Source organism: Asterias amurensis, chromosome 8 (assembly GCF_032118995.1).
Source record: "Asterias amurensis chromosome 8, ASM3211899v1".
NCBI classification, from domain to species: domain Eukaryota; kingdom Metazoa; phylum Echinodermata; class Asteroidea; order Forcipulatida; family Asteriidae; genus Asterias; species Asterias amurensis.
In genome coordinates this window covers 9,459,015-9,473,868 of record NC_092655.1, presented here as the reverse complement: position 1 = coordinate 9,473,868, position 14,854 = coordinate 9,459,015, and the positions used below count along the sequence as shown (strand labels likewise).

Below are 14,854 nucleotides of genomic sequence, written 5' to 3'. Positions count from 1 at the left end.
ACATGCTTTGTGATGCATTTCAAGCTCCTTTTGTTATAGTGTTTAAACACATGTTCTGGCTCTGTATTGGTCTGCAATGAATGTGTATTGTTGTGCCAGAAGAGGGGTACAATGTAGTCATTTATTTATCATTCCCTTGCCAGCCACCATTGGCCTGCAAGGAATGTGTTCACATTGTTAGTATCATTATTTCCCCTCAATTTAGCTTTAATGATTACTAGTACATTTAAAATAACAAAGAGTTTCCTATTGGGTATAAAACCAAGGCACCAAATCTAGGTGTGGCATTTTAGAACTGTGGCTTGGGACATCAGGGTGGTTGGACGGCGGCTCTATACTTTCTATGTGTAAACTGAAGGCTCTCAGTACAATTTACAAAAGTACTAGCACAGATAGTGGTCAGCCTATGTATTTATTTCTGTATAGTTTATTATCTGCACGTCGTCCGGCCTGGTTCATAATGTTCAGGTAATGTTGTATTTATTTATTTATTAGTTAAGTGAGGAGTGTCCTTAAATTCCCCCAACTCAGCCAGTTGCTACGTTTTGCCTTATTATTAATTGACTTTATTATATGTATTATTTTGTTCATGTCCCCGTTGGGGAGAGTTACAAGATGAGCGAGTACCTGCATATCTGTTTCCATTTTTGAGTTGTTATTTTGTCTCTGAGTTTAGCAGGTGGTTCCCCTCCCTATCTGGCGGATGCAGGGTTGATCCGTTACAATACATGTATCTTTTCTACTTTTCCTGAAGACTCAATTTCAATAATAATACCAAAAACTCAATAAAAGTCTTGATATTTGTTGATGTGGCCTCGATCGAGAGAGTTAATTTCAGATGTAAAAACATGTACATGTACATGTACATGACCAAAGGGTGCTCTGTGTAGTGAGTATCTAAGGGCCCCACCAACCAATGGACACCAAACACATTGTGTCCAACCTAACCAATATTCCGCCTACCATGATTAGCATGTGGATAATTATAAATTCATTTAAAAGCTTCAGGCTAGACTCCAAATCGGTACACTTACGAGCTGGGTAAAGAATTGATGCACAAATGTGGCACACGGCTGCGGTTTACATAAAAATATGTGTGCTACACATACATGTAGCCTTGGATTGAGGCTAGTCAAGCATCAACAACTTTTGACCAATTGAAAGATGCAGTTTCTATTCAAGTTCATTGGATGCTTTATTTTCCAACATTACATTCATTGCAAATATACTTGAAAGTATAAAGAATCCATTCCCATAAAAAAGAATCCATTCCCGAAAATTGCAAGAATCCTGGATTCTTCAATGAGCATCTAAAATCCATTTTTATTGTAGTGAAGTCTCACAGCTTTTTACAGAAAGTTGTCCATACTCCTTGAACTTCTGCTCAATTTAATTTGGGGAGTCATTATTATTTCCTTTAAAGTTCATAAGCTGCAAAGAATGTTTAGATGGACTTTCATGAAAATTCATGACTCCCAAAATTAAATTGAGCGGAAGTCCAAGGAGTATGGACAATAGTTCAAAAAAGTCAAATAAATGTTCATTAAAGGCACTGGACACTATTGGTAATTGTCAAAGACCAGACTTTTCACTTGGTGTATCTGAACATACTGTATGCACAAAATGACAAACCTGTGAAAATTTGAGCTCAATTGGTCGTCGGAGTTGCGAGATATCATAATAATAAAAGAAAAAACACCCAGTTGTGTGCTTTCAGATGCTTGATTTTGAGACCTCAAAATCTAATTCTGAGGTCTCGAAATCAAATTCGTGGAAATTTACTTCTGTCTCGAAAACTACATTACATGTACTTCAGAGGGAGCTGTTTCTCACATTAATGTTTTATACAATCAACAGCTCCCCATTACTCATTAACAAGTAAGGTTTTATAATAATAATTATTTTTGAGTATTTACCAATAGTGTTCACTGCCTTTAATTAAAAGGATGAACCGTTCATGAACAGCCGTGATGAACATGTTATGAACTGTTGATGAATGTTTATGCACTGATCATACTGATGTGTTGCTGAGCCGTCAAAAATGTCTAAAGACACATCACACATGCTTATTTATGCGCATTGTGTGGATGGGATGGCTTCATTTGTGAAGTGTTTAGAACGAGTGCCTTTGATGATGTCTATGAGTTGCTAGAAATCACACTACAGTGTAAGGCATTCTATCCAGTCCTTGATGGTGGCGGGAAAAAATCTGTTGCCATAAATTTTGGTTGTGTGACAAATTTCTTGGAATTGAAGATTGTGTTTTCTTTAGGGTTGAGTGGAATGTTGTGCAAAATCTTTAAGAGGGATTTCAAGTAAATAATTGACAAGTTTGTAGAACATGGCTAGTCTTCTAGCTGTCCTTCTATTAATATGAAGTGGTTTCCAGCCGAGTTCAGTTGAGTATACTGGTGGCTGTACCCAAGGTTCTGTTGTAGTTATTTGTGGTGAAGCAAGCTGCTTGTCTTTGAATCCTTCCAGGGCTTAACAGTTCTTTTGACTATGTTGGTCTAAGGCTGCTGTGGCTCCGATCATTTTGCTGTACAGATAATCTTTCGCTCCATCCGACCAGCTCCTCGCCCTGCAGTTCTTCGTTCGTTCTTACAAACTCATCGCGGTGATTTTGACCACCTGCAACAATTAGTCCACCTCGTCCCTTGGTCAGCTTTCATCGACGATGATATCAACCAGTCAGCTGAGAACTTTCAAGACTTACTCGATGCCGCTATCAGAGACTCTATTCCACAGGTTACCAAACGCAAGTCCCGTCACACGCCCTGGATCACTCCTGAACTTAACAACTTGATCAACAAAAAACATAAACTTTTCAATTTAGCTCGCAAATTTGGTCATTCCCTCGATTGGAACTTGTACAAATCTGTTCGTAACAATGTTCAGAAATCCACCCGTAAGGCTTACTGGCAATATGTAAATAGATTGTTCGATTGTTTTTTGACTATGTTGGTCTAAGACTGCTGTGGCTTGACAGTTCTTTTGACTATGTTGGTCTAAGACTGCTGTGGCTTGACAGTTCGTTTGACTATTTTGGTCTAAGACTGCCGTGACTTGACAGTTGTTTTGACTATGTTGGTCTAAGACTGATGTGGCTTGACAGTTCTTTTGACTATGTTGGTCTAAAACTGATGTGGCTTGACAGTTCTTTTGACTATGTTGGTCTAACACTGCTGTGGCTTGACAGTTCTTTTGACTACGATGGTCTAAGACTGCCGTGGCTTGACAGTTCGTTTGACTATGTTGGTCTAAGACTGCTGTGGCTTGACAGGTTTTTTGAATATGTTGGTCTAAGACTGATGTGGCTTGACAGTTCTTTTTACTATGTACATGTAGGTCCCAGGCTACCGTGGCTTGACAGTTCTTTTTTAATACTATGTTGGTCTAAGGCTGATGTGGCTTGACAGTTCTTTTTAATACTATGTTGGTCTAAGACTGATGTGGCTTGACAGTTCTTTTTACTATGTAGGTCCCAGGCTGCCGTGGCTTGACAGTTCTTTTGACTATGTTGGTCTAAAACTGCTGTGGCTTGACAGTTCTTTTGACTATGTTGGTCTAAGACTGCTGTGGCTTGACAGTTCTTTTTACTATGTAGGTCCCAGGCTGCTGTGGCTTGACAGTTCTTTTGACTATGTTGGTCTAAGACTGATGTGGCTTGACAGTTCTTTTTACTATGTAGGTCCCAGGCTGCTGTGGCTTGACAGTTCTTTTGACTATGTTGGTCTAAGACTGCTGTGGCTTGACAGTTCTTTTTACTATGTAGGTCCCAGGCTGCTGTGGCTTGACAGTTCTTTTGACTATGTTGGTCTAAGACTGCTGTGGCTTGACAGTTCTTTTTACTATGTAGGTCCCAGGCTGCTGTGGCTTGACAGTTCTTTTGACTATGTTGGTCTAAGACTGATGTGGCTTGACAGTTCTTTTGACTATGTAGGTCCCAGGCTGCCGTGGCTTGACAGTTCTTTTGACTATGTTGGTCTAAGGCTGATGTGGCTTGACAGTTCTTTTTACTATGTTGGTCTAACACTGATGTGGCTTGTCAGTTCTTTTGACTATGTAGGTCCCAGGCTGCCGTGGCTCGACAGTTCTTTTTACTATGTTGGTCTAAGACTGATGTGGCTTGACAGTTCTTTTGACTATGTTGGTCTAAGACTGCTTTGGCTTGACAGTTCTTTTGACTGTGTTGGTCTGAGACTGCTGTGGCTTGACAGTTCTTTTGACTATGTTGGTCTAAAACTGCTGTGGCTTGACAGTTCTTTTGACTATGTTGGTTTAAGACTGATGTGGCTTGACAGTTCTTTTGACTATGTAGGTCCCAGGCTGCCGTGGCTTGACAGTTCTTTTTACTATGTTGGGCCCAGGCTGCTGTGGCATACTCTAAGTTTGGACGAACTTACTAAGTGGAGCTAGACCCTGTAACCGGGGCTCTGTACTCTGTCACAATGTAGTTTAAATTGTGCCTTTATTTTGTTACTTACGTGTAGATAAAATGAATCAGTCCTTATTTTAACTGACCTTTAAAAACAATTTAATGGAACAGTCTTATTAGCATTACTCAAACTAGTTTAGATCACCAGGTACACGTACTCAGGCTGTGGTTTTGTCGGATGCACCAGTGTTAACCATGTGGTACATGTATGTTCCTTTTGTTGAAATAAGCTTTTGTTGCACACACACAGTATTTTTTGCTGGATACCATTAGTAACTTTGTTCATATGGTGGAATGTTTCTTTAAACCTTTAACTAGGGTTTCACTGAAAAAACACTGAAATACTGAAAAATAGTGAAATTGGCTCAAAAATAATATTTTGCCGAACTAATCCATGTTTTTATCCTGATTGAATAGTGTTTGTTTTGATTTTGTACCTGTTTGAAGTTTGCTTTAGTAACAACACAATGATGGGAAAAAAACCTAAAATTTTCTTTAAAACTTTATGATGTTCAATAATTTAGGAAACTTACTTTTACGATGTGAGTCCGACACCAAACTAGTGAATTTTAATCTCCCTATTTCAACCGTTGGCAGAAATTTTTTAAATTTCCATTACAAAGCACAACTGATACCCTCTATCTATACATAGAGATATATATTTTTTTAAATCTTCTTAATTGTACAAAATCCTGGTGTCGGACGTACGTTTTGTTTGTACGTCCGACACCAGTACATGTACGTATCCGACACCTCCGAAATAAATGAGAAACACCTTTTTGAAGGCCTTTAAAAAAACATACAAAGCATCAAATCTTGCCTCAAAACACCTGTATCTCATTCCTTTTTTTCTACACAATAATTTTAGTCTGCAGAAAAATTTAATTTCCATTTCCAAAACCCACTGGTACGTATAATTAATATCAGAAAAGCTTGATTTTGCACTATTTTGGTAAATACTGTACATGTGGTTACATAAGTAAGGATAGAGCTCTTATTCATTTAGTAAAATGTTGGCAAGGTTTCAAAGTTGGTTCTTGACATAAGCTTGGGCGATATTATCGAATATCGCGATATTAATTTGGACACGATTTCGATATCGGATGAATTTGGTTTTAATCGAAATATCGATATATCGCGATATTATCGCGATAATTGCGATATATCGATATATCGATTAAATATCGCGATGTATTTGCTAGCTGATACCCCATAGATTTGGAGTAAAACCAGAAGAATAGGTCATTAGAACACCTCTCTTATACTAGGACTGTCTCTTCTACAACTTTCACTTGGAGTTTTAAGACTGATGATGTCAAATTTCATTAATCGCGATTATATCGAATATCGCGATATATTGTCGGCGATATATCGTGAATAAAATAAATTGAAATCGCCCAAGCTTATCTTGACAGAAAATATCAAAACAGATTTCACTCAACATTTGTTGTGACCTTTGACCTTGGCAACAGTTACCCACCAACTTTAAACTTTAACAATTACAAGTCCAATCTAATGTACAATGTATATTTGACCAAATGTTGTTTTGCATGGATCTCTTTCTCAACATTTTGAAACTGGGGTTTTTTGCATATTTTCGGTTGCCACAGCAATGCAGAAGGATATTCATATCATGTACAAGTTGCATTACATGTACGTGTACATTGTTTCTATTGATCTTATAACGTGGTACAATTTGACAATTAAACCATTTTTTTTCAACAAATAATGATTTAATCTGATCTTACAACACCAAAATGGCAGTATTAATCATTATTTTACAACCAGAGTGAAAAGTTGAACTGATTGTATAGGCTATTTTTGGATGCAATTTCAGACAGGTACGTTCGACACTATGAAATGTACGTCCGACACCAATATATTAATCGCCGTTTCTTAAAATTCAAATTTAAAAAACAAATGTCTTATTGTGAAGTGTATTAACAGAGGTCTGATGAATTCATAAATAAGAAAAAAATGCATCAAAGTTCATCACAGAGTTTGAACTACAAATATTGGTTTCCATAAAAAGGCGTTTCTCTGAGTACGTCCCACATCATGGTGTCTTGAGCGAATGGCTTCTACATATCCAAAGCTGTGGATGAATAATTTTTTGAAAAAATAACTACTACCTTTAATCTCAATCAGAATAGAACTTCCTGTTATTTATATCACTTTAATATTACACTCTGTAAAAGTGTCCGAAATGTATGTCCAACACCGTCAGACTGTGGAACTGCCCTGTTGCGTTATGTGACGTCATCGATATATTTGTTAACTGCCCACCCTGCCCTTGCCAGACACTAACATTGATGAAAGCAACTTAATAACTTTTGCCACTTTTGAATTATTTAAAAGGCACTTCCGGTTTCGACCAGAAGTAGAGGTCATGTGGGTCATGCACACAAAATAAAATGAAGATTTGTTTTATTAAATGGTAAATTTGCATCGGGGATAAAGAATATAAAAAAAAAAAATCATAGGCATATTACTCGGGTGGGTTTCGAACCCACGACTTTTGCAATTCTAGAGCAGTGTCATACCAACTACATGTAAACCACCGAGATTGCCCGGTAGCTAGAGGCAGTTCTAATCCTATGTTTTAGCAGCGGGTACTGCAATCGATTTAACAGATAGTAAATTTGCATCGGGGATGAAGAATATTAATTTTTCACAGGACGCAGGAAAGTACTAAGTATACAGTGCTACACACATCGGTGTATTGGGGTAAAACCAAAATTAATATTCTTTATCCCCGATGCAAGTTTACCATTAAATCGTTTGCAGTACCCGCTGCTAAAACGTAGGATTTGAACTGCCTCTAGCTACCGCGCAATTTCGGTGGTCTAGTTGGTATGACACTGCTCTAGAATTGCAAAGGTCAGGGGTTCGATTCCCATCTGAGTAATATGCCTGTGATTTTTTTCACATGACACGGGAAAGTACTGAGTATACAGTGCTACACACATCATCGTATATATGGGTTACAAAAACAAAACAAAAATTTTTTTTATTCCAACCCAATCCCATAAACAGAAACCTACGGTCACTTGTGGGTGATTTGTTATAGATTTTCAAATATTTTATATAGACAAATTTAAGGTGACATGACGTGACAGGTGATGACGTCATCATTACAACATGTTGACCATTGCATGAATACCTTTCCTCTCTGAAAGTTTCAATGCAATCGCTTAATGGGAAAAGTACAAAACAACGCGAAGAACATTTTGGTTCTGAAACAGACAAATAAAAAAAAATAAAAAAACTTAAATGAAAACAAGAGGTGTTTCGTTTGCTGCGCTGCGCTACGAAACAGCTACAATTAGTTAGGGTGTGGCTGAATACAACAAAAGTGAGTGAGAAAGAACTTTGTGCAAATACTGTGAGAAGTCAGTTGACATCAAAACCTGAGAGTAAGAAGGTGTGTGAGGTTCTGCTCTAGCCACCAACCAGTGCATGTTCCTGAGGCAGATTTGTGCAGCAGTTGGCATACAATTTTTATGCCAAAGTCGAAGCTCAGTGGACTCAGCCACTGAGGCAAATCATTTAAAACTTGATCGCGGCATTGCCGCCAGCCAGCCAACACATGTATGAGGGCAAGCAGGGGCAAGCAGTTCCAACCAGCATAATCCAAGAGTACGACGCATTTGAAAACCGTAAGTTGTAATTACTGTTAACTAAAAACTGAACATTGTCAAATCAAGAAGTAGAAGTTTGCTGACTAAATCCATTGTGATTTTATTTCATATAAGACCATTCTTCCTTTAAAATTTTAAAGTGAAAGTATTGAAGGAGAGTTTTGTTTTCAATAAACTTGCAAACTGTGTGGAAATAACACCCCTCAAAGTTTGCCGTTAGTTATTTAATTCTCTTAAACCAAGTTGGGACTAAAAAAAAAACCAATTTGGTGTTGTTGCAGATCTATGACAAGAAAGTTATGTAAAACTATCCCATGTTTCGATAGTTTTGGTTACACTGTTTTTATTAATAGATGGTCTTGAGTAAGAATTGAAGTTTAAACTGAACATTGAGATATTGATGAGTGATGTTGAAGGGCTGTAGACGGGTTCCAGAGAAAAGAGATAGAAGATGGGGAAACGTCGGAAGGGCCAGAGTATTAAGAGACTAGAGGGACAGAGCATCCTCAACCAAGCTGACAGTGACGGCCAAGCACCAGTATCAGTTTGTTTTAATTTTTTTCGCCAATTGATTTGTTACTTTTAACTAAGGTGGAAGATACACCAAAACTGATTACTGTCTGAAAGACAGCCAATGCTTTGAAGTGATAGTGCAAGAAGATAAAAGTGTTTGGTAATGCATGTCCACTTATGGACCGGATTGTAAAATGATTTGTGCTTGTTAAAATTGAATGTGAAAGTACACTTCAGTTATAAAAGAAATGGAGTACTCAGAAAACCGTTATTTCATAAGGAAGCTTCTTGAACTCAAACAACGAATGCACATCAATTTGCTTACATGTAGGTGTCTGGCTATAAATAATACAACTGATTATGCTACATAGTTGTTAGGACAACAGAAAATGCCTAAAAATAATTTTGAATATTAAATAAAACTTGTACAGTTAAAAGTGAAGAAGACAACTAAAGGAATCTGGTTTTGGGACTTCCTTGTCTTTTTTTAAATCTGACATACTCCGATGATGACAAATTTCGGGGGAAAAGAGTATTACATGATACTATGACCGATTAAATGAAAATTTTTGAAAAACACAGTGCCCCAGTTTACAGGGTCTAGTGTAGAGCCTAATTTTGGAAAGATCCAGTTTCAAAAAAGAATTCCAGGTTCTTAATAAGTTTAAAAACTTTAGGGGCAAAAATATTTGAATAGCATTTTTTACATGCTCACCTACATGTATGTCACTACATGTACATGTATGGCTACACCATACATCCAGGCCCATTTTCATGGCTCTGGTTACTGCTGAATTCTGCGCTTACCATCACCATTCTCTGCAAATTGTACAAGCGCCAAATTTCTGTGCTACAGTGTAGCTGTGTAACTATAAGCGTAGAATGCGTGTAGTAATGTATACGTGGAGCACAAGCCAAAATCTCCCCCAACCCGTGAAATATTGCCATATAGGCACATGATTCCCAGCTTCCATAAGCGCTGAATCTTTTCTTACTTATGGTAAGAGGGGACCGGGAAGAGCCATAAAAATAGGCCCTGGTGTTAATATGAGGTTTGTGGAGACGACAAACTTCATAGTCGTTCTAGGGTAGGACTACATACTCCTCATACAGAGTCCTAATACTAGTATGGTAAAGTAGTACTAGTCCTACATGTACAACATGTACGTAGTAGGGAAAAGTTCTGTATGGCGCCACATCTTTTTCATTTGATATGAAATAATATGGTATCTAATTTACCTCAATGAATGAGATATCCCTTTTTGTAAAAATTAGTTAAAAAATGGCGGCGCTGTGAGGAAAGTTATCACGAGTAAAAGTACTACATGTACTTGAGAGTCCTAGAACTAGCTAGAGGTTCGTTCTGCTACAATATAGCGGAATGAACCTTATCATCATGTAGTTCTAGGAGTAGGACTAGGTAGGAGTACCCACCACTGCAGCCAGTAGCTTCCACCTAGACCCAGGATTCGGAACTGGGGCTCTGTACTAATTTCAAACAATTTTGACATTTGCATTTTTGAATTGGGTCTCAACCATAGTGCGCATTGGTTATCAACCAGAACCAGACGGTTTTATTGGGATCTAGCATTCTTTATTCTACCAGAGAGTCCTAGACCCAGTAACTGGGGCGCTGTACTCCTTTTTTTCAAAATTTTGATATTCTCGGTCGAGCTAGTACGACAGAGAATGTCAAAATTTCGAAAAAGGAGTACAGTTACTGGGTCTAAGAGAGTCCTAGACCAAGACAGTCATGGTAGACCATCAATCAATAAAATACCGTGACTTAAATGACTTTACACAGCCCCAGCCAGCAGAGAGAGAGTATGCATTGTTGTATCGTAGCGTCATATGTTATCGACCCTCATATGTTTTCGAACCCCAACTTTGATTCCTGTTTACCGCGAGATTGAGCAAGCTGCACCGGTGACAGAAGCTATGCAGTTTACTCACGGTTTGTATTTTCATCAGGCTTAATCATGCTGAGAATAAAGTTTCCTGTCGTTGGTTATGCTCAAACATTTATAAAATGATTGATTTTTGGTACAAATCACTAGCGCATTATTATGCCAACATTCAAATGAGTCAAAGAAACATCGAAAGTTCAAAACAAAATTACTATCTGCAAGATTGAGTTTCATTCTGCTTTAGTCACTAGATGGATCACGTGAGGTGGTTACTTTTTGGGAAACTATGGTGTGCCAATATGGGGAACAATTTAAATTATTTAAGTGAAAAATATGGGGAATTTTTTTTTTTGATTAACTGCATACTGTAATAAATTCCAATAAGCGTAATATATATTAAGTCTACATTAAAGAGAAAATATAATAGATTGGTTTCTTATCTCCTGAAACCAAACATTACTGGTCTGAAATGGGGGAAAACGGATTGTTATGAAGTGTGTGTGCTTCAAGGGGGTGGGGTGTTTTACTTTCATGCCTTATGATATCTCTGGATTCTAACATAGTAGCCATAATGCCTTAAAGGACAAAAATGTAATTAAATTTGTTAAGTAGTAATTGAACAATATTTTTGATTTATTTTGCACCCCATACTAGCTTCTGAATATTCACTAAAATACAACCAATGAAAGGTGTGAAAAATATGACGTTACTCCAATGTCGTGCATGCATAAGCACTGTTAATGGCGGACTGTCTCTCGCAACGTAAAACCAAAACTTTAAAAATTTCAACACACCATGAAGTGTAAGTGTTATTGTTAAAAAATTTGATAGATGATTTGAAAAAAAAACACATTCAGTTTTTGATTGTGAACAATTTTCCTGTTATCCTACTGAAAACACATGACACCAGGATACTTTGCAGGGCATGATCATGTCTTTTATGATATCAGAGGAGGTCCTGTTTTCGAGGTGTCCCTAAATTAAAATCGTGGCAAATCTGTGCGCGATGTAAACAGTCCCTAGATAAAAATGTTGTGGTTTTATTTGCCAAGCAAAGAGTCTCCTCTCCCTTGACCACAACTTTGAAACAGTAAGGCTCCACTGGTTATTTGCACTTGTTAATGCAAAAAGTTTGGTATTTTAGCAAGGTACAAAAATATGTCATAATGTTGAGGCCATATAAAAATATTTGCCCACCGAAAAAGTTTCATCAAACACTATTTCAATTCACAATTCATGATGATCAAATCATTCTTGATGATGTAGAACAGACATAATGGTCACAACATGGTCACAAAAAGCGGCTAATGTAGTAAGGTGTGCGTTCATCATCGGCGTTGGCATGGTATACTATATCGTAGGAGGTCCTGTTTTCGAGGTGTCCCTAAAATCGTGGAAAATCTTTTACCTCTCTGTGCGCGATGTAAACAGTCCCTAGATAAAAATGTTGTGGTTTTATTTGCCAAGCAAAGAGTCTCCTCTCCCTTGACCAAAACTTAGAAACATTGGTTATTTGCACTTGTAAATGCAAAAAGTTTGGTATTTTAGGCGATTCTACCAGGTACAAAAATATGTCACAATGTTGAGGCCATAATGAAAATATTTGCCCACTGAAAAAGTTTCATCAAACACTGTTTCAATTCACAATTCATGATGATCAAATCATGTGACTGAATATTTTGCTGAGCATTCTGGAAAAAAATACAGAGGCTTATAGCAGCCATGTGCCTTATATCATTTTCTAATATTTTTGGAGATTTTTATTTTTTAACCCTTATATATCAATATTATTATTAATATTAAAATTTAAACATCAGCTTGTTGATTCAATTATCACTGTTTTATTATACGTTTTTTTATATAAATATTAAGATAAAAATAAAAAAAATAAAAATAATAAATCAGATTTGAAAGCCAGTAATTATTCACACTTTTTATTATTATTATTTTTTTATTTTTTGTGCAAGTTACCATATTAATTTTTAAAATTTAATAAAAAAATATTGTGAATAAAATGAAGACAACTGCTGGCTATATAGTCATACAGAGTCTCAAAGAACACTTGTAGTCACTGCAGATGTTTCTTCCATGTATGGGTTCACCGGGAAACCATACTTTCTCGTTTGCCGTGAAAACAGGAAAAACTCAAAACAAATGGGACCAGTTGAGGTCATTGAAGATCGGTGTGTGGTGTGAACATTTCAATGTCCATCAAGTTTTAATTTATGTTTGCATACTTAATATAAACAAATTAAGATAATTAGGGCATCGGTTGATATATCGCATCATTATTTGTTTCCCAATTCAAAGAAAAAGGCATAATACCGTGAAAACTGGTAAGAGGAGGATATACGTAGGAGGTCCTGTTTTCGAGGTGTCCCTAAAATCGTGGCAAATCTTTTACCTCTCTGTGCGCGATGTAAACAGTCCCAAGATAAAAATTGTGTGGTTTTATTTGCCAAGCAAAGAGTCTCCTCTCCCTTGACCAAAACTTACTTACTTACTTACTTACTTACTTACTTACTTACTTACGGTTGATGAGAGAAATTATTTAGGCTTATGCCTTTGTGACCCCATATCCTATCATTGATTCCTTCCAATAGGCATCGAGCTCTTTCTTGAATGTTGACACTGTTTTGGCATTTACTACTTTGTGTGGGAGACTGTTCCAATCATTAATTATTCGCTGTGAAAAGAAGTTCCTTCTGCACGCAATGTTTTTGTTGAGAGTCGGCTTGTACAATTTAAGAGAGTGACCCCTCATACTGGTGTTTCTAGCTGTATTAAAGAATTTCTTGCAGTCGACTTTCTCCAGTCCCTTGAGCAGCTTAAATGTTTCAATAAGGTCACCTCTTAGTCTTCTTTGTTCTAGTGTGTATAAACTTAGAAACACGTAAGGCTCCACTGGATATTTGCAATTGTAAATGCAAAAAGTTTGGTATTTTAGGCATTTCTACAAGGTACAAAAGTATGTCATAATGTTGAGGCCATATAAAAATATTTGCCCACCGAAAAAGTTTCATCAAACACTATTTCAATTCACAATTCATGATGATCAACTCATGTGACTGAATATTTTACTGAGCATTCTGGAAAAAAAATACAGAGGCTTAAAGAAGCCATGTGCCTTATATCATTTTCTAATATTTTTGGAGGTTTTGTTTTTTAACCCTCCGATCAATATTATTATTTATATTAAAATTTAAACGATCAGCTTGTTGATTCAATTATCACTGTTTATTTATACGCTTAATTATAAATTTTAAGAGAAAAAAGGGGGAAAAATAAATAAAAATTAGATTTGAAAGCCAATGATTATTCACACTTTTTATTTAATTATTTATTTTTGTTATTTTTTGCAAATTACCATGGTAATTTTAAAACCTCATTAATTTTTTTTTTTAATAAAACGAAGACAAACAGCTGGCTATAGATTCATACACAGAGTCTCAAAGAACACTTGTAGTCACTGTAGATGTTTCTTCCATGTTATTGTATGGCCTCACCGGAAAACCATGCTTTCTTGTTTGCCGTGAAAACAGGAAAAACTCAAAACAAATGGGGCCAGTTGAAGTCATCGAAGATCGGTGCGTAGTGTGAACATTTCAATGTCCATCAAGTTTTAATATATGTTTGCATACTTCATATTAACAAAAGAAGGTAATTAGGGCATCGGTTGATATAAGGCATCATTATTTTTTCCCAATTCAAAGAAAAAGGCATAATAGCGTGAAAAATGGTAAGGGAGGATATGGTTGGGGAGTCTCTCTCACTTATTTTTAATAAATATTAATTACTTACCACCACCAGCAGACTTCTTAAGCTTACTCACGAAAAATAAAATTGCTCCAACCAACACAGCAATGATTACTAGAACTGTTGGAATAAGACAATCAATCTGCATGGGAGAAGAATTCATTTTTACTTCTTGCCAAACTAAACTGTTAAGTTGTATTTTGGACAGAAACAGATGGCACGGAGAATTGTTGACCTCTAATTGACCTGCTTCTTTTGCACAGACAAATTAATAACAGCGCCCTCTTTTGAACCAATCTCCTCCAGCGTTCTAGTCTTGGTGCAAGACGTTGTTGCTCGGCCCCCTCATCAAAGCGCTGAGGGGCCAGACTGTGAGGGGCCGAGCGATCAAGACGTTCAGCTTGAACATCTGACGTCACACTTCAAGGCTATGGGCCTACAAGACGTTCTCCGTGTTTTAGTTTGCAAAACAAAACCGTATTAGGCCACTACATTAACGCTACACACGTCACGTAGATAGAGAGCAGCAAGAAATTTTCGTTTTATAAGAGTGTGTCAATTTCTCTGTTTGAAGCACATGGAGGTATGCTTTCACCCCT

General features: G+C 36.9%; 1 protein-coding gene across 2 annotated transcripts in view; it reads right to left on the bottom strand.

The window, feature by feature from the left end:
- LOC139940603 (DDRGK domain-containing protein 1-like) overlaps positions 1-14,478 on the bottom strand; it is a 39,358-nt gene extending 24,880 nt beyond the window's left edge. For both annotated transcript variants that reach the window (XR_011786471.1, XM_071936939.1), the window contains exon 1: positions 14,301-14,478. Coding sequence is in view for 1 of the 2 variants with exons in the window: in XM_071936939.1 (XP_071793040.1) it covers positions 14,301-14,418 (118 nt within the window). In the remaining variant the exon portion in view is untranslated. The remainder of the gene's footprint in view (positions 1-14,300) is intronic.
- Between the last annotated feature and the right edge of the window lie 376 nt (positions 14,479-14,854).